This window comes from Carassius auratus, chromosome 2, assembly GCF_003368295.1.
Source record: "Carassius auratus strain Wakin chromosome 2, ASM336829v1, whole genome shotgun sequence".
In the NCBI taxonomy this organism is placed as follows: Eukaryota; Metazoa; Chordata; class Actinopteri; order Cypriniformes; family Cyprinidae; genus Carassius; species Carassius auratus.
The window spans coordinates 4,049,041-4,069,830 of record NC_039244.1 but is presented as its reverse complement, the minus strand read 5'-3'; the positions used below and the strand labels follow the sequence as shown (position 1 = coordinate 4,069,830).

The window sequence follows — 20,790 nt, the reverse complement described above, 5'->3', positions numbered from 1 at the left end:
AGCATTACAATCCCTGTCTGTATGACAATCAGTATAAACAAAACACAAAATACTGGTGTGAAGGTTATTTTTGGAATTATTGCAAAATTACAGCAAGTACAAATGCTATAGGGAAATGGACAATTACTGATTATCCAGCAGACAGTATTTTTACTGTGAAACTCAACAATCTGAAATCCTCAGACTCTGGATATTATTGGTGTGCTATTATCGGAAATCATGCAGAACCAGATGACAGAAAATATTTGTATGTAACTGTTAAAAAAGGTAAATACATTGTTTGTGGTGCATTAACATTATTTGTCAAATTTCTACCACATTATTTTGTTTAATATAGAATATTTTTGCTGTCTGCGTTCAGCTCCTGATGTGTTTGTGGTGAACAGCAGTGTATCTGGACATGAAGGTGGTGATATCAGTGTTCAGTGTTTCTACAGTTCTGGATACAAGAATGAAGTCAAACAGTGGTGCAGATATAAAGATCAGAGCTGTTACACAGTGGGGAGGACTAACACATCCCAGAATTCATCAGTCCAGATCAGTGATGATGGGAGAAAATCCTTCACTGTGCTGATGACTGGACTGAGACTCACTGATTCTGGCTGGTACTACTGCTCTGCTGGAGATCTGCAGGCTCCTGTTCAACTCCTTGTTCAGAGAGACAATGAAAGTAAAAGTATGTGTAAGTCCAGTTATACTTTGAAAGATTTTTTTCTTTTCATTTACATTAGACTTAATGCCTTTATTTATATTTGAAATGTGTTCTTTATATTTATAATATTAATTTAAATATTTTATTTATTTATTTTTGCTTTTTTTGTCTTCTGATCTCAGCTGAAAGTGATGATGCTGGTCAATTTCCGTAAGTAAATCCTAAATTTATCAAGTCAGATTGCCAGGGATATCAGTAACATAATCTCATATTTAGTTAAAGGTAAAAATATTAACCTGATTAAAAAGCAACTTAATTACTATAATATTCACATTTTTAACCCATTCATATATTAATTTTTTATAACAGCTCTACATGCAAAAACCAAACAGCAAGCAAAGATTCATGAGGACAGCAAGTGCTCCCCTAATGACCCGTCTGACCAGATGGACTGGATTTTTCTCCTCCTCTATACTGCTGTGCCGCACTTCTTATTACTGATGCTGGTTTTAGTAATCTGGAGGCTTGTACAAAAACACAGTCAGTTCTTACACGCATATATTTAATTAATGCACCATTTTGCTGCTAAAAGCCTCAAAATACAATTTCAAAAGATTTATCGCACCAATGTCACATTACATTTGTGAAAAATCCCATGAATATCACTTTTTTTCCCCTCTGATTTGTATTTTATTTTGAAAAGGGGAACTTTTTAGGTTTCTTGTGGTTTATAATACATTTCTTCCTGTTTTAAGATGGGCTTTGACCAAACGAGGACCAGACATCTGTTCAGTGGTATGTGTCTAGGCCTTAAAATGGCCATGTCTGAATAAAGACCCGTTCTCACCAAGACGAAAGAAGTTCACACCACAACTATAAAGACAACCAAGCATTGACTAAAGGATAAAAACACATCGACAGCCAAGTTTTGCCAAGTCTGTGGTTTTAGTGTGGAATTGTGGTAATTTTAAGCTGTTGGCACTGGTTGTTTTTAGTCTGCAGGTTAAAGCCATCTCAAACGTGAATTCAATGAAAGGGACCCCAACAGAAGGGAAAACATAGGAAAATAGAAAACTTGATTGGGCTACTTTTGATTATCAATTGGGGGATTTTCCCCCACAAACCTGGCAATCCTTAACTGCAGGCGCACACTTACAATAAACAGACCGTTATTGTGCATTGGAGTGTGAACGTTAATATAGCTATCGTTCTTGGTGTTAACGGGCCTGTGCACTGTTACTTAACACTCATTCCATCTAAATAATATGTTACTGAAGTTGTGTTTTCTCGCTTTCGCAGGCAGAAGGTCAAAAGGCTGTCACGTATGACACTGTGGTCTTCAAGAAAGCAAAAAAACATGAACCAAACCAGGTTTCAATTGTAAGTAAGCATTACATTGCTGATACTACTAATGCACAAAAAAAAAAAAAAACATATTTCTTAATGCAAGACTATGATGCAATCCATTTATACTCGAGTGGTGGTCTCATGAAATTCATCTCATTCTTTCTTTTTTCAGAGCCACTCTCCTGAACAATTTGAAGTGATCTACAGCACTCTAAACCTTCACCAATAACACATTATCTCTGGCCATTGAAATTCTGAATATTACAATCTGCAGTAATGGCATCTTCGCCTGTTTTACATCATGCAGTTTCTTTTAAAGCTGCAAAGGACGCCACGAGACAGAAAAAGAGGAACCTTCAGAACACATTTTAGAGTTTAAGTGTTGCATGTGGGTCATGGTTCACCAGATTATTATTTTGCTATTAAGATTTTTGCCACATCTTTAAAAGTGTCACCTATTTTTTGTTAAGTGGTAAAAGTTCTTCTGCTGTTCTACTTTTATTCTTAGTCAATGTGAGAAGCAAAACTGAAACATCTTTGCCACATGACAGAATGACACAATGAGTTCAGGTCAGCTTTTAGGTCAATGATTAGTTAGACCACTTCAGAGAAACCTGAAAAAATATGCTCATTTTAAATCTAATTACTTAGTATTTGTTTTTGCATAAATAACTGTTCTGTTTTGTGTTTTGAGCTACTTAATACCTTAGCATTATTATTGTTGATTGTGTAAGATTTAGTTGTAAAACTGTCATTTGTAGTTTAGAAAATATTTAATGGCTTTTCCAGTGAATGTATTATAAATGTTATTACATTAAAAAAAATCTATATGGCTCTCATTCAGTGTAATTGTATGCCATTTATCTATCCCTATATATACATATAAAGAGATAGTTAATGATATGACATTTTAGGGTTATTAGTTAACTAAAATTAATGTACTAAATGTACTAAAGTAACTCAAATTAAAACTGAAATAACAATGAATGAAAACGTTACGTATTTATCCATGTTTCCCTTAGAAGTGAACGAGACACTGTGCTCTCTAGCGGTCACTATTGGGGACATCTTCAGTGTGACTGGTGTCTGAAGCATGTTTCTAAACACAACAATAATCTTTGTTTCAATTCTTCACATGAAGCTTTCGTCTGAATCATGGCAAGACATCGAGAGGACACAGTGTGTCGTTCCCTTCTCAGGGAACCATGGTTAAGTAACCTGAGACATTCCCTTTCAAGGGAACATCGGACTGCGTCCTCTAGGGGTCGCTATTAGGAAAGTATTCTCACGCCGCAATGCTGAGGGGAGTGCGTGCCAAGCACTATGGTGAGGACTAAATGCCAGCTCTACCAGGTGATGGGAATTATGGGTCCTGAACCGTGGGGAGCTGATGGCTGTCCCTCTTTCCTTAAAAAAAGAGACAAACAAGAGCAGAGCTTTTTCATTGGAAAACATTCGCAATGCGTGCAGATTGTCCCCTCAAGGACATTGTGTGTGCGTTCTTTGTCCAAACAAAAGACGCAAAGATTATGTGTTTCATCAGGTGTCAAATAACGAGGACAAGGATCTTCTTCTTACTTCTCACTTCTTAAACGTCTTACTAGAATGCACTATTCAAACAAAACAGTTCTCCCGGCACCATTTAATACTGTGGTCACACACTGGTAATGGCGTCATAGCTTATATTATTGATATGTTAAGATGTATGCTTCAGACACTGGTCATGCTGAATGAAGACTTCCCCCATAGCGACCGCAAGAGGATGCAGTTCAATGTTTCCTCGAAAGGGAACTATACAGAGTAATAACTAAGAACTAATATTAAGTAAAAACAAATAATCAAAAACTTATTGACAAAATCAACAAAATGACTAAAACTTGGACTAAAATTAAAACTAAAATATTATTCTTAACTCAATTGTTAAAACTAGTAATATATCAGTGATTCTAAAATAACGCTGAATGTTTATAGAGATTCGAAAGCAGCTTTTGAATCCTGTTGACAATCACACTTCCACTTTTTTCCTTTGAAAAACACTAACAAATCTCAAATAAAGGCATCATTTATTTGGATAAAATAGGTTGTAATTTGATAGACATTTGACAGAAATACATAAACTGTAGTATTGTTGAGCAGAAGCGTTACATCTTGAGATGTTCCCCACAAGCTGAAATGAATGCTTTTATACAGTTTACCCTGATGTGATCACTTCAGAGGAAAAAAGCCAAGAGGAAACATTACTCACACTCTCAAAAACAATATTGTTATATGAAAGAAACTGGCATATCTATTAACTTACAAAAGCTAGCTGTGAATGTGGATTCCTGTTTGTTTGTTCACAGTGTTATTCCAACAGAGGTCAAGAGTAGGAGAGCAAACGAGCCTCAGACTGGAAATAGATGCAACTACTTCATTTGTATCAAGTCTGTAGTGAACAAACCTTCAATCTGCTTTTGGTTCTTGTTTATACAGCAGGTTTCATTTTCTTCTGCTGCCTGCCAACCACACATAAATACACACAGGAATGCACCAGAAAGAAAGGATACTTGAAATATGTAGACAGCATTTGCAAGAAGGACATTAAGCTATTCACACTGTCTGACACCTAACACTGGACACAGGGACGTCCCGACAAATGCTGTTTGCTGCTGTCCTCACAGTCTCTGTCCAAGAGGTCAAACTCTCAGACTGACCTCAGACTGGATCACTTCATTTCACTGTACAAGACAAAAAATATCTATTTTTGGTAGTTTCGTGTAGCCTCTTCCTTTAAAAGAAGGTAACAGCTCTCGTTTCATAAGAATAAGCTTTCAGCAAAAACCAGCACTGTTGTAATGAAGGAATAGTTCATGCAAAAATGAAAATCCTGTCATTTATTCACCTTGATGTTGTTCCAAACAAAGGCCGCAGCATAAATCATCATTATCTGTCATAGTGAGTGATGAATACTGGGTTGTTAAAAAAAAGTACGTTTAAAAAAAAAAAAATGTTTTTTAAAGAATGTCACCATGGCTGCAGTCATTTTATAAACAATCCAGTAAAAACATACTATCTTGAAACATTATTATTTAAAATAACTGTTTTCTATTTGAATATAGCATCATTACTCCACTCTTTAGTGTCACGTGATACTTTATCATTCTAATATGCTGATTTGGTGTTCAATAAATATTTCTTATTATTATCAATGTTGAAAACAGCTGTGCTGCTTAAAAATAAATCATCATTTGTGATTCTATAAAACAAAACAATCATGCAGAAAATGCAAACGTAACCATTTTTGGATGAACTATTCCCTAAAACCTACTGTGTGCAATCCCAGAGACGATTATATGTAATCATTCATAATAATTTCCCAAAGAAAATAAACACTGATTTAATTTTTTTTTTTTTAATTTCTCTGTTCATTTGGGCTTCACAATATACACGCTTAGAAAATAAAGGTTCCCAAAGGTGTTTTTGTAGCAATGCAATTGAAGAAACACTTTTGGTTCCCCAAAGAACTTTCAGTTAACAATTCTCAAATTTGTTTTTTTCTTTGTGTGAAGAAAATGTTAATAATCTAAAGAAACATTTTCCACTATAAAGAAACTTTTGTGGAATGATTGTTAAAGGGTCTTAATGGAACCATAGATGCAACAAATGTACCTTTTTTAAAGAGTGAATCTTTCCATCGTACAAAATGGTGAATAAGGTTCTTTATATTATCAGAATCTTCTTCACACCAAGAAAAAACTTTTTTTTTTCATAAAACCGTTCACTGACAGGCTCTTTTGGGGAATCAAAAATAGTTTTTTCTTTTGTAGCAATACTGACTCAACCACTGACATAACTTTGGGTACCAATCGGACAACATTTTTGCAAATCCATTTGGTGACACCGAAACTACACACTGCCGCTTTTTAAGTCTGTTTTACGTTCAATGCTTTTCACCAAAAATACATTTGTGCTCTGAGAACAAAAGGAAATCCAGCAGGATAACATCCAATGGCAAGAACCTGTAAGTCTATCCAGGGATCCAGTTTAGCAGTGGATCTCATAAGCGATCTGTGTGTCAAACAGCAAGCTTTGGTTCATGAACAACCCTTCGGGATCAAGCGGAGGTCCTTCACCTCCTTCTGCAGGAGGCCTGCGGGGTCCGATCCCTGGTGCCCGTTCTGGGGACAGCATGCACTCACTGGCTTTTAGCGTCAACCCCTGCTGGTTGCAGGACTGCGGAGAAGGCAGCACAGGTCTGGCGCGGTTTAACACATACATCTCGTGGCCACGTTCATCTCGGTACTCTTCAAGTTGAGCGAACGTGGTGGGACCGTCTGAGTAGTCGTTGACATAGAGGATGCTTTCCTCTTTGCTGGCACCATATCCATCTTCCTCTTTCTGCCGTTGGCGGTGGCGACTGTAAATCATGCAGAGAAGCAACAATGCCGTCAACGCCAAAAGAGAAATTCCCACAGCGATGGCAGTCTGGGTCGCGGTTCCCAGCGCATTGAAGTCCATGCTTTCAAGTTCATAAAGCGGCTCCTGACTCACGTCCACCGAGGAAGGGTGATAGTAAGATGAGGAATGCAGTCGAGGCCAGATTTCTGAACGGGACGAAGACAAAGACACGTTTACTGACAGGTGAAAAGTCACCCGAGCCACTCCGCCGGGATTCCAGGCTTCGCATTCATAGCGTCCAGCATGAGCCACCGTGATGTTGCTGAGAAACAGCATCCCGCTTCCTGTATCAGGATCGAAGCTTTCCCGGTCGCCTCCATCGTCGGTTCCTCCTCGGATCGGGCCACGACTCGCCGGCCCTCCTTTTCCACCAGGCCTGGCCGTTACCAACCTCCCACCAGTCTTGGTGTCTCCATCCATCCCGACCTCTTGCACCAGACCTCTTGGAGACAGCTGGGCTTTTCCGTGGGACGCTTTCCTCCAGGTGACTTGTGGCTGTGGGTATCCGGATGCCTGGCAGGATACACGTAAACTCTCCCCCAAACGAACCGTCAGGTGGCTGGGCTCCAGTTGCACTACGGGCGGGATGCAAACAAGGCTGTTCGCAGGAACCTCGACCAGACTGAGATGGGAGAGACGCGGAGGTTCGGTGCACAGCATCCGGCGCTCAGCTGAGCTTAATAACCTCTGACCCTCTTCATTTATCCAGCCGCGCAGCCAGTGCAGAGCGCAGTCGCAGCGCCACGGGTTATCTGTAAGAGCGAATTCAATATAAGCATTATTAAATATTTATCCAAAATACTGTTGAGTAAAAATATTTTAACAAATGTAAATATCACTATGGTACGTTTGCAGGACATGCAACTCATACAACACCACAGGACTGAATTAGAGTGAAGGATAGGATCATGAATATTCATTAATTTACTTAACTGGGTAGAGCTACTAATGGAAACATTACTTAATTGATATTCATCGGACAATCTCACCTTAGAAAAATCTAAGCAGCACATAACTTAAAGGGACAGTTCATGCAATTATGAAAATTAAGTCATTATTTGCTCAAAACAATCATGTACAATATTAGACTTTACTGACAGAATATCTTTTTGTTCTGCAGAAGAAAGAAAGTCATACAGGTTTGGAACAAATTGAGAGAAAAACCTCTTTTAGTTAAAAGTCTCTAGTTGCTGAACATAGGAGAAACAAACTAGATTTATAGATATTACACCTACACTAGCATTTAATTTTTGGCAAAAGGTTTCTGAAAGAAGTCTCTTATAGTTGGTTGAATTATTTATAATAAAAAAACAGCAATATTCTGAAATTTAATTAAAATTTTACATAAATGTTTTCTATTTAAATGTATTTCAAAATGTAAATTATTTATTCATTTTTAGCATTATTATTCCAGTCTTCAGTGTCAAATGATCCTTCAGAAATCACTCTGATATTTTCTATCAGTTTAATGTGTCCTTGCTGAATAAAAGTACTAATTCTTATTTAATTTTTTAAAGGTGTAAGGTGTGATTTCAGTTATTATTATTTTTATTTTTTTTGGCATTGTGAATCTTTTTCTTACCTGTGACCCTCAGCACTTGCAGGCTGACGAGGGGTTTGAGTGAAGCGGGGCTCAGGGTCCTCAGGTTGTTCCTGCTCAGGTCCAGAAGAGCCAGAGAGGACAGACCCACCAGAGCTTGATCTCCCAACACCTCCACTGAATTCTCCTGCAGATGCAGCTCCTGCAACCGCTGCAATCAACAAGCGTGAATGTGGCATCATAAAAGCAATCTAGCATAATGCAGACTCATCTATTTTCAGTTCTCTGTCTCCATCAAATAAAACTATTAATTTAGCCCTTTTATAAGTTTTTGTATTGCTTTTCTTTCATTTCCATTTCTCTTCTACTCTCATGAAATGTGCATTTTTTGCCGAAACATTATGTAAAGGTTTTGCAAGTGTATAGAACATCCCAAAAAAAAAAAAAAAAAAAAAAATGAAACAGCAATATTGCATCAGCAACATGCTATGTGTGTGTATATATATATATATATATATATATATATATATATATATATATATATATATATATATATTATGATTTACGATGTTAATAACTGAAAAGGTCCATTAAATTAAGTTCTTAAAATCTTGTGATATATTGCATTCAGTCCAAATAAAATGTCAACCTATGTATTTGCAAACCCCAGGCAACCAATAGTGAGCATCTGGGGCAATTTAAGGATAAAAGGTTATTGTTTTAATTGATTTTGACTAATTATCATGGTATTATCAAGCGTTATCATTTGCGATTTTGACTAATTATCATGGTATTATCAAGCATTATCATGGTATTGGACATGCAAGCTAAAATATGAAGACTTGACAAAATATACAGAAACAGACATAATGGTGAAACAAGGGTAAATATTGGTGGAAGTTTGTGCAAGGTGGCAGATTTGGATGAAATTTTTGGTTTCAGTCTATGCAACGAACTTGGGGAGTTTTATCTCGACAGTTAAGCTAAGCTAAACTTAAAGTTAAAAGTATTCCTAATAACTAGGCCTAGTGGTGCTCTGATTGATCAGCTTCTTAATCGCTTTGGGAAGTCTGATCCTAAGCTGCCTTCAATGCTCCTATAACCTTTTTGGGAAAGTAAAACAAATTGGAAATGTATATTTTGAAAGTCAGAATGGTGCAGACGGTCCTTCTACCTGCAGTCCCCGGAAGGTGTAGTCCTCCAGTCGGGTGATCTGGTTTCCTGCGAGGTAGAGGATGCGCAGGTGGTCCAGACCGCGGAACACGTCAGCTGTGATCAGGTGGATGCGGTTTCCGTTAAGCGCGAGCTCCAGGAGCAGGCCCAGGTTTCTGAAGGCCCCGGCCTCCAGCGTGGAGATGCTGTTATTCTGCAGGTAGAGGTAGTGCAGCTGGCCGAGATCAGATAGATCCTGCTGACGGATCTGTCCAATAGCATTGTCCTGTAGAAAGATGGTCTGGACAGGACGCAGAGTGCACGGGCAAAACATTAGTACACTAACAAAAGAGAGAGTGACTGATGTGGCTAACTTTATAAACCACCATAAAAGAATTTGAAGCAGAGAGGATTTCTTACAGATAGCTTTAAAATAGCTAGTTAAATAGATAGTTAGTCAATTCTGGGCAGACTATCTTCGAGCCTTTAACACGCAAACAAGTCAATTAGCAGCAACAGAAAGGCATTAATGGGCTTTCACAAGAGCAAAAAAGGCCTGTCTTCGCTCATTTAACTATATTAATGATGCAGCATATAACACTGATTCATTTTCTAATTGATTTCTATCAAGCTATTGACTGTGATCACGGGTCGAGCCGAAGCAAATTTCTTGTGAAGCATAGGTTACAAAGTTAATTGAGCAATTCATGTGAGACAGCTCATGAATATTCACGAGCTGCAGTAATGTTAATGATTTGACTGGAGCAGATAGAGAAATGCATACAGGGTCCACCGGGTGACGCTGGCCATGAGTCACTGATGTAGTGAATGATTCCCAGCACTATCTGGAGTCATGATCTAGAGTTTTAATCTCAGGTTTGCTGTGTTATGGGTCAAGGTGTAGATACAAATAAAAGGAGACATAATTTATCATTTAGGGTGACCGGATGACCGTGATACAAAATTGCAAAAGTAGTACAAATATCCCTCTCTTATATATGGCAGAGATCAGATGTGACCTAGTGTGATTTAATGTAATGTTTTCATTCTCATTTTGTTTTCAAAAGTTTGTAAAGAACTGAATGTATATAAAGAAACACTGATTAATCATCATGCACAATATGAACAAAATGTATGTCAACTTTATGATAACCTGATAAATCATTGTTGAAGTTTGAAGTTTTCTCACATAAAAGCAAAATAATTTTTAAACATTTTAACATTATGACTGATCATGCTGCTCAAAAAACAATAAATAAATATTATATTTATAATTTTTCTGGTATTTATAGTTGTTATATATATTCTGATTATTAGAATATTAATAGGAAATATTATTATTTATTTATTTCAATAAAAAGAATTCAAAAATTATATTATTATTATACCAAAAACCACACACAAAAATGTATTCTAATTATTTTAATGTTTATTAAAAATATAATTATTTACATTATTAATTGCTTTTTCATTAAAATATTTGTTTATGCATGTACACTGCAAAATATAATAAATGGCTAGGTTATAAAATGATGCCTTTCACTCTTAAAATTAAAGTTTTCAAAAGAGGTTTTCACAAGGATGCCAAGGAAGAACCAATTTTTACTTCTAAATAAACTTTCAGTGAAAGTTTTCATTTGAGTTTCAAATTTTTCTTAGTATGAAGAACATTTTAAAAATCTAAATAACTTTTTTTTCGCACTATGAAACTTTTGTGGAATTAAAAGATTCCATTAATGTTGAATATTCTATTTTATACCAAATATGCTAATACAGAACCTTACAGATTCTATTTTTTTTTGATTTCATAGTTTTTTTTTTCTATGAGTTGGGACATGTCAAGGGACATGTTTGTCCCCAATACAGTATTTTGAAAATAAAGGACCTACAAAGATCCACAATCATTTGTGCGACTGACCTGTGTCCCGTGTGTGATGCCCTGAGGGATCTCTTTGAGCCCAATGGATCCACATTCGACAGTCAAACTATAGCAGCGGCACCCAGAAGGACAACCAATAGAAGACGCGCACATCTGGGCCAACATCAGCACCAGCACCGCAGAGAGCTGAGGAGGATTCATCTCAGAAAGAACTGGGAAAACAGGAAAGAGGGAATTATAGAAAAGAGGCGGCAACACTAGGGCAAAGAGAGGAAAGAGACAAGAGGAAAGAGAGAAACGGATTGAAGTTAAACAAGCAGAACAATTGTCCAAAAGAGAAAGAGAGAGAGACCAAATAGACAGCTAGTTGTTAAAGAGCACATGCACGTGTGAGCTAATCGTATCTGTAATGCATGAGAATCATGCTCAAGTGGATCGGAAAATTGAATCCTGTCGAGCAGAGAGGGAAGTAAGCGTAGAATCAACATATAAGGAGAGAAAATAATGTCTGAAAGATGGATAGCTCTAGCTCCTGCCTGCTGGTCCCTACTGAACTGTCTCTTAGGAAGAATCTGTGGTGAGCTTCGGTTAATTAAACATTAGGCTTGAGGTGCACATGATCGCTGCCTCCAGCATGTGTCTTCTGTGTTGAGAGAGTATGAAATACAACACCAAACACTGACCGGCGCGCTCTACACGCTTCTCCAGGGAGAGCAGATCAAACCCTCAGCCTGCTCCACTCGCCTCATCCAGCACAAATCCCCAGCTTTTCATTAAGACATGGATTATTAGAGTTATGAACAAAGACGTGTATTTTGGCCCCCTGGTCCCAGATTTACAGCGTACTGGAGAAGATGTACTTCAGGGCTGGACTGTATAACTGTATGTACTGCTAGAAATGTTAGAAAATCTACCTGGGTGTATATATTAATACACATTCTGTACATTATATAACACCTAAGATTCATATATTATGATATTTTTTGCTAGTTTTTGTTCATAATAAAATTACATATTAAATCCTGGATATTTAATAGTCTGTACACATTTATTTCTCTTAAGCTCATTAAAGCTTGATCAAAATACAGTAAAACTGTAAAATTGTGAAATATTATTACAATTTAAAAGCACTATTTTTCTTTTGAATTTATTTTGAAATGTAATTTACTCCTGTGATTCAAAGCTGAATTTTCAGCATCATTCCTCCAGTCTTCAGTGTCACAGAAATCATTTTAATATGCTGATTTACTCAAGAAATACTTCTTATTATTAGCAATGTTGAAAATAAGTGTGCAGATTAATATTTTTTTGAAAACACTGACACTTTTTCCTAAATTCTTTGAAAAATATTCTTTGAAAAATAATTATAAAAATGAATACTTTGAAGTAAAATGTAAAAAACATCAGAAATACTGTATAAGCAGATGCATTTGTTAGATTTTTTATCATTTTACTTAACTAATACTTTTTTATTAATTATTTTTATTTTATTAATTTTAAACCTTTATATAATATATGTGTTGTATAAAAACATTTTAAATAAATAAATCAAATACATAATATTACATAACAAACTGCTTACAATGACATCTGAATATCAAATATGCTCTGATTCACTGTGATTTTGTTGCTGTGTAACATTTTCAGTGTGGACAGTCAAATTACTTGTTGCTGGAAACATAAAATGTGTTTCAAACCTGAGTTTTAATTAAATTAATGCATTTAGCAGACCCTTTTATCCAAAGAAACTTACAGTGCATTCAGGTTAACATTTTTTACCTAACATGTGTTCCCTGGGAATTGAACCCACAACCTTTTGCAACGCTAACGCAATGGTCTACCACTGAGCCATTGGAAAACAAGGAAAAGCCAGTCAGGAAAATGTTTACCTCTCTGTACCTGCCAGCAAAACATCCTATGTGCTTTTCTGAAACTACAACTACAACTCTTTCTTTCTTTAGCTGCTGTGTTCTAGATCAAATTCAGAGAGAGAGTCAGAGCCTCATTCAAACCCTGAGAAGTCTCACAGAACGGATCGATACGGAGTGGTTCTAGGTCATCTGTATCAGAGCGTAGAGACTCACAGACGCCTCAGATACAGGGCAGTGACTGAAGAAGATTTAGAGGTCCAAAGATCAAACGCAACATGAGGTGATTTGGAAATGCAGCTTTAAGATACGAGCTCTGAAACGAATGCATCTAGAGCTCCTAAACAATGTTCAAACTTTTAATATGAAACGACATCTCATTTAGCAAAAAAAGACATAATATTGCACAAAGAAAGAAAGATTGTCTCCGTGGGGACAGATAAGAAAGAATTGTTTCATTTGGCTTCGATGTTGATGTGATACATTTGGGCTGTTCTTTGCTTAAATGTGTCACTGAGTGATGAACCATGAGCAAATGTGAATATTTTATGCCTGTTGCTTAATTTAGAGAGTATTTGAGAGGACAGCGAGCTCGATTAATGCAACATGACCCACATAAGCCTTTTTATCTGCTCACAGCATGAAGGAGAAAGACAGGATAAACATCAGTAGAGAAATGACAGTCTATTCAAGTCCACTGTCCTGCACTCAAACGCTATTCTCCTGTCGCTGGAGAAAGAGAATGGAAATCACAATGGATATTCATTCTGAATGAGTTTAGCTTTCAGCGTCTTTCTTTTGCTACGTGTGTCGCCTCACAAACATCTGCAAGCCAAAGGAAGCAGCTGTGAAGTGTTGAAAAGGCGATGTTCTGTGAGATACGGCGCTCTCTTACTTGTGCGTCTGGGTTCTGAAGTGATTTTGCAAGATGAGATCCTTTAAAAGCACAGGGAACATCTAGAGAGTTTAATATTTAGAAGCTCCACATTGTTTTATTGTGAGACCTTGTGCTTGGAATACACTGCATTTCCCTCCAAGAACAGCAGAGTGTGTTGAGAATGGAAAATAGAGGAATGATGGATGGGTTTTGAAGTTTCAACATATTTCATATCTCAGACAGATGGATAGACAGACAGACCAACATGAAACAGGATATTCAATGAGATAAAAATGGAGCCAGAGACTGCATTCAAATCTAAAATAAATTGAATCATGAAAAATGGGAATTAAATACCATAGGTGGTTAGAGTATGGAAAAATAAATAATTTGTGACATCGAAGATGTCAAGGTTGGACTGTTAGGATACGCCATGTGGGGAAAAAAGGACTTTTCTCCATTGATACAGTTAATTTGACTAATTTTATTTATTTTTATTTTTTAAATGCATGCAACATATAATCTTTCATTTAGTAGAAAATAAAAATAATAATAAGAAGAAAATAATAAAGTAATATAAATATAATAGAAAATAATATGTAAGGATGAATTCATTAATTAATGGGTAAGTAATTTGGCAATTATTATTAGTATTATTTTTATTATTTGCAAGCAACGTAAATCTTGCTTTTAGTAGAGGATTTAAAAATAAAATAAAACAATATGAAATCTAATAAAACAAGATAATAAAATAAAATGTATGAATTAATTAATAAATAAATTATTGACTTGAAAAACATAAAATACAATAAAAAAATAAAAAGTATGAATAAATTAGTTTATTATTATTATTATTATTATTATGCAAGCAACATAAATCTTGCCTCTAGTGGGGGATTTAGAAAATAAAATGTATGAATGAATGAAAGAAAGAATGAATGAATGAATGAATGCATAAATAAATAAATAAATAAATAAATAAATGCTTAAACAAAAATAAACAAAAACTTCACACAACAAAATAATAATTTAATACTAAATAATTAATTAATTAATAAACATAAAATAAAAAGTCTAATTTAAAAATACTTGCAAACTTTATTTCTTATGTGGAACACACATGGAGAAATGTTATCTTTCAAGCTTCATAAAAGACAAAAAGCACCAAAAAAAGTGTCCTAAAAGTAATCCAGATGACTTGTGTGCAATATTTCAAGTCTTCCAAAGCCACTTGATTCATGATGCTTTGAGAAGCCATTACTTATATAATTATTCATTGATCCTTCCCTCCAGTGAACGGTTAAACACAGCGAGCGGGATGATTTCTCTGATTTTAGGCTCACTTAAAAAGTCATTTTGAGTGAAAAAGAGTTTCTGTGATTCACACTGTTTTGCAACAAATTCAGCCCATCAGTTTCTCAAACAACTTCAAACTAGAAAAGCAAAAGAGTGTCATTCTTCACCAGACAGCTTCTGTAGGGCTTTTCTAGATGATGAACAGCAAGAATGTCAGGTTGCTTTAGAGATATTTTCTCCAGTCATGAGCCTGGTTATAATTCAGTGTCCTCTGGATGAGCTATAAGGCCTGTACAGGTCTGACTAATACTCTCTGGTTTATAGTTTGTAGTGATGCTGAATGGAGGGATGTCTGATTCTGTGAGCAGGCAGTGCTTTGTTTGCTCTTGTCTGAGAGCACCTTGGAGGGTTTAACATCTACAGTGCTGTATGTAACCGTGTAATGAGTGATTCGTGAAAAGGCACTTCTTTCAGGACTCTGGCCCTGAACGACAGCGTTTAGACAGACGACTGTCCTTTGTGCTAGGAAAGCTGTACTTTAAATGTCTGAATAGGAAAATGTGAGCTCAGTGAAGGACAATTGAATGCAAACTGTAGATCTGTTAGTTGTCTCTCCTCCCTTTTCATAGTAAATCTAAGAATTAATCCCAAAAACATGGTCAAATCATATTTCACCAGAAAACCAAAAGACAACTAATTGTTAATAAAATTGCATTATACAACAATATGAAAAGGAGAAAAAACAAGAAATAAAATTAAGAATATTTTTTTTATCCTATTTCATTTTAAGACCAATAAATCGTGTTTTGCATTGTGATATTATTTTAATGAATATTACTAATTGTTGTTATCAATAATGATAATTATTATTATAATGGTAGTAATAAATATGAATAATAATAAGAAATACTACTGCTATTTCTTTTAAAGGAATATCACAATTTTTCATTCAGTTTAAATTTAAACTGACAGCTTCGAGTGTTGGGACTGACCTATATCATCAATACAAATCACACCTATCGAGTCACCTGACACGAGCATTCATCAGCATCACCCTGCACTTGCACATCTCTAAACGAGTGAAACTGAGTCTAAATAAGAACATATGAAGTAATCAGATTCAGCGTGTCAGAAACAGACAAAAAAAGAGAAAGTGTGAGTGAGAGAGCAAACAGACAGTGATGCCCTCCGGCCGTGCCTCCAATGTTGTCATGGAAACAATAGCACAGGGCTTGGATTCTGAAGGCAAGGCCTGCAGGCAATATTACGAGCGAGAGCAGTGTTCAGCACTCAGGAACAAGACTGAGACAAAGAAACAAAGGACTAGTGAGATTAATAGAGGGGAAAAAGTGAACAAGGAGAAAGAAAGAAAGAAATACATTCATTAAATGCTTGGAATGGGCCAATTTTCATTTGCCTTGAGTCAAATATGCCATAAGCATCAGTAATATATGTAGGCTACATGATGCGGAAAATGCAAGAGAAGTAATAGTAATGTAGTAATGTAGTACTTTTGTGGTGCAATTTTGTCATTTTAGAACTTTGGGTTTGTTTGTGTGTGTGTGTGTGTGTGTGTGTGTCTGTGTGTGTGTTGAGACACAAAAGGATGTAAACTGTTATGCTATGCTATGTCACCTGAGTCTTGTTTCTCTGTGATTGTGTGTTTGGTAATCATAGCAGACGAGGGCAGTAATCAGAGATGCAAACACACTTCCACCCCATAGTCTTTTATCATTTCTCATCAGAAGTGAACTCACAGAGTCCCAGCGAGCCGCCAAACCCTCACCTACTGTCTCTGAATCAATTCAAGGGCTGTGCATTTCTGTAGCGTTTGCTGGCACGTCACCAATTTACCCAGAGGCTCTGAATTTTGGATGGTCCAAATGAATAGACACATCTCCTTATTATTTAATCGCAGTAGCGTGTTCAGATGCGGTTTGCTCTGATTGATTTTTCTGGTCTCTAAGCACAGATCAATATATGTGTGTGTGTGTGTGTGTGTGTGTGTGTGTGTGTGTGTGTGTGTGTGTGTGTGTGTGTGTGTGTGTGTGTGTGAGCAACACTGTCCAGTGATTTTAAAAAAGTTTTAAGATGCAAATCATCGGTAGGACCCTGAGATAGAATCTCATGAAAACAGGTCCAGTTTGCATCTAAACCCAAAGTCATGAGAAATAATATTTTTGCATACAGGAAATAAAGCCCATTTGGCATTGTGGCATTATTTTCATGAATCTTAAACTAAGCACATTTCCCGTGAAATTCTCATTACCATGATACATCTAGGCGTTGTTTTTTATATGTAATTCTCATTATTCTTTTTAATGACTCACATTAGATTCTTGTGACTGTAATACAGTATTTCCGTCGTACAAAACAAATTGCAGTAACAGATTTTAATTTTTTTATCTGCACAAATTAAAGGCAGTGCAAAAAACATTATTACACAATGTAGTAAAATTATTATCATATATATATATATATATATATATATATATATATATAGACAATTGAATTGTCAAAAACAATTGAAAAAACAATTGAATTGTTTTGCATTGCAATCATAAAAATAAGACTTATTTGCATTACAGTAATAAGAACAAAGAGAGAGAAATATAGACAACTTAATGTCAAAATAATGTTGTAATACTGTAATGACCCTAAAATTTTATTTAAAAAATAAGATAAAATACCCCAAAATTATCTGACCCCTATTTATCTGATATTGTATGATTATTTTTATGAGTATTAAATTGGTAATTGGTAATTAAATTGGTAAATTGGTAAATAAAATTAATTATTAAATTAAGCACATTTCCTCTGAAATTATCATTACCCTAATGTATCCAGACATTGTGCTTTGTTATTCTCATTCTGTATAATGATTCTCAATACTGTAATACAGTATTTTTATTTTTTGCATTACAGTTATAAAAAAATGAGGCTTATTTGTTCTACAGTAATGAGAACAGTAATAAAGAAAGATTAAATGAATTAGATTCTCATTACTGCTATTTTTTTTTCTGTGTAGGAGGAAAGCAAACTGCAGTTTTTTTAATCAGCACTAAATTAAAAACAAAATAATTGCATAATGTATTATTATTATTATTATTATTGTATTTTCCCCCCATTTTTTTATTACATTTATTTGGCATTACAGTAACAAGAACTGGCACAGACCTAATTAATTGGCAAGAAAATAATGTAGTAATGCTTTAATAGATCTAAAATAAGCTTCATTTATTGCTAAATATATCAACACACACTATATTTCAGGGTCCCACGCAAAGTTCTTCATACATGTTGGGTGTTGTAGCATTACAAGGATCCACACGTGTGCAGTGCCTCACTAGCTGATTGTATCGATTGCTGCTCTGTTATTCACTGCACGCTCATGTGCGTGTGACACTGGGTGCTTCAATACTGGACTTTCAGCTTTCAGTCAGTCCAGTCAGACAAGCCTGAAAAAGAGCCCAGCGTCATCACTGAATCACCTGTAGCTCAGTTTCCGGCTCTGAGCTCAATGCCATTAATAGCTGTCTGAAGAACCAGAAGGAAACTGCATCTCATCATCTAATATGCCTTTTAAACAATATTACCTACAATCCACAGCATATTTTCAAAACACTTGCTCAAAATAAATTCAGTATTAAATTGCAGTACACAGAAGTAGCTCATGCTAATACTGATCCAGAGCATGCATATATATATATAAGTAACTACTTGTTATTTATATATATATATATATATATATATATATATATATATATATATATATATATATATATATATAAATAACAAGTAGTTACTTATTTCAGTAGTAAATAAAACAAATAGTTTATACACCAATTTTTATTTATGTAATTAAATGTAATTTTAAACACACACACACACACACACACACACACACACACACACACACACACACACATATATATATATATATATATATATATGCAATGTTAGCTCAAAGCATGAACAGTGCAGAACAAGTTGGTGGTTTGACCAAAATTTTCTGTCCAGGCAGATAAATCAGTCTATCTCTAAATTAGGCAGTTTGTTATCATTTCATTTTCCAGTTCCATGACAAATTTCTGACACATGGATTTCCTTTGTGCTTGTCATATTCAGAGTCTGACAGTGGCGTCTGTTGCAAAACAACAGACATATTGCATTGCATGCACTCAAACTGGCATTGTATATATGCTAGTGAGTTAGCACTAAGCCCTTACCAATGCTAGGTAGGAAGGAACATCAAAACACACAATAAGAAAGACTTGAATGCTTCGTTTGTGGAATATGTTGCTCTTTGTTTTCTTGAATCTTTTCCAAATTAGTACAAAATTATTCTTACTTATGACATCAAATAAACAAGCGTTAGATCTGAAGAACTCATACCATATTACACATCAAGCAAATGCTTTCCTTGTCTCCTTCTCCGTGTGGATGGATGTTCACTGCACTGAATGGCCTTAATTATGCTGATTTTACAGTACTGCACAACATAGTAAAATGTTCAATATGAGAGACATATTAAAAGTGATGAATCAAAACAATAGACGCAGTGAGTGCATTTACTTCAGTTTGTTGCAGGTAGAAATACACACTGTTTTGAAAGCATGAGGAGAAACAGAAGTGCACGTGTCGTGAATTCAATTAGACAAAAGTGTTTTAAAAGTGTCAGGATGCATGTGTACCTATAGGAATAATACAGATAGAGGATCTTACCTCTAGTCCTTGGACTCGGTGCGGTGCTGTGTGCTGTGTGCGGTGCTGAAGAGCTGCGCTCGTGGTCTTTATACAGACTGAATTCAGATGCACATGAATGAAATATCAATCCACTTCTGGACGGCGAACAAAGCGGCATTTAAGCTGCGATCCGAAAGGCCACCGCTCCGTCCTGCCATCCTCACAGCAGCGATGCTGGAATATACCTCTGTCACATCACATACCGCACAAAAATACCAAATCAATATCAGCCGAGCCTGAAGCTCTTACCGATACGAGTCTAACGAACCAAAACACGTTTGGTTCCCCTGTAAAATAGGATAAGAAGCTTTCTCCGATTCCCTGCTTCCTATGAGCTCAGCTGAGTCGTCTCTCTCTCTCTCTCTCTCTCTCTCTCTCTTTCTCTCTCACTCTCCCTCTCCCTCTCTCTCTCTCTCTGTCTCTCTATTGTTTGCTGATTCGTAAGGTAAGACTCGCATTATCCTTGAATCGTTCGTTCAGCGTGTTTTCTTTCAAGTCAGATTAGTGGCCTTGTACGGCGTAAACATGTTAATGTAATTGAAATAATAATAAAAAAAAAAAAATAATAATACTGTTCTTGATTATAACTGACGAATATATATATATATATATATATATATATATATATATATATATATATATATATATATATATATATATATATATATATATTATTAATTATTATTATTATTATTATTATTATTAATCTACAATTCACTTGCTTTGTACGTTTTTTTTTCTAAAAAGTTATTTGTGTTTCTGTTGTTGTTCTTTCTTTCAATTTTTTTTTTCTTTTTCTTTTTTTCTGTAGCACTTGAAACGTTGTATTTTGTTCACCAGTTACTCACTGACACCTTTTCGGTCATGATTTCAGCACCAAGGACAGCGACAAACCACCAAAATACGCAGGCTTCTATACCAAAGGAAAAAAATAAAAGCGCATTACTACACTGAGTAAAAAAAAAAAAAGGTTTTGCAGTTATAAATAAGAAAATA

General features: G+C 35.5%; 2 protein-coding genes and 1 long non-coding RNA gene across 3 annotated transcripts in view; 2 read left to right on the top strand and 1 right to left on the bottom strand.

Moving 5' to 3' along the window:
- Nucleotides 1–1,061, top strand: part of LOC113040159 (uncharacterized) — a 20,632-nt gene extending 19,571 nt beyond the window's left edge. Inside the window, exons 8-11 of the mRNA XM_026198449.1 lie at nt 3–267; nt 362–682; nt 835–862; nt 1,022–1,061. Coding sequence (XP_026054234.1) covers nt 3–267; nt 362–682; nt 835–862; nt 1,022–1,061 — 654 coding nt within the window. The remainder of the gene's footprint in view (nt 1–2; nt 268–361; nt 683–834; nt 863–1,021) is intronic.
- Nucleotides 1,062–1,409: 348 nt separating this feature from the next.
- LOC113113120 (uncharacterized) lies at nt 1,410–2,827 on the top strand. Its single transcript, XR_003293541.1, has 3 exons — nt 1,410–1,447; nt 1,952–2,032; nt 2,172–2,827. It is a non-coding gene; the product is annotated as an uncharacterized LOC113113120 (long non-coding RNA).
- Nucleotides 2,828–6,022: 3,195 nt separating this feature from the next.
- LOC113113023 (leucine-rich repeat-containing protein 24-like) lies at nt 6,023–20,158 on the bottom strand. The gene is made up of 5 exons (XM_026279128.1): nt 19,774–20,158; nt 11,047–11,219; nt 9,151–9,429; nt 8,019–8,187; nt 6,023–7,188 (listed from the first exon to the last, which is right to left on the bottom strand). Exons 1-5 carry the CDS (start codon nt 19,910–19,912, stop codon nt 6,023–6,025), a joined length of 1,926 nt encoding a protein of 641 aa, XP_026134913.1. The 5' UTR covers nt 19,913–20,158.
- Between the last annotated feature and the right edge of the window lie 632 nt (nt 20,159–20,790).

Excerpts from the sequence above, each read along its gene's own strand:
- LOC113113023 (XM_026279128.1), bottom strand. The coding sequence starts at position 19,912 with ATGCCGCTTTGTTCGCCGTCCAGAAGTGGATTGATATTTCATTCATGT. Across the intron at positions 9,430-11,046 it reads GCATCACACACGGGACACAG|ACCATCTTTCTACAGGACAA; the intron begins GTCAGTCGCACA and ends CGTCCTGTCCAG. Across the intron at positions 8,188-9,150 it reads ACACCTTCCGGGGACTGCAG|CGGTTGCAGGAGCTGCATCT; the intron begins GTAGAAGGACCG and ends TGTTGATTGCAG.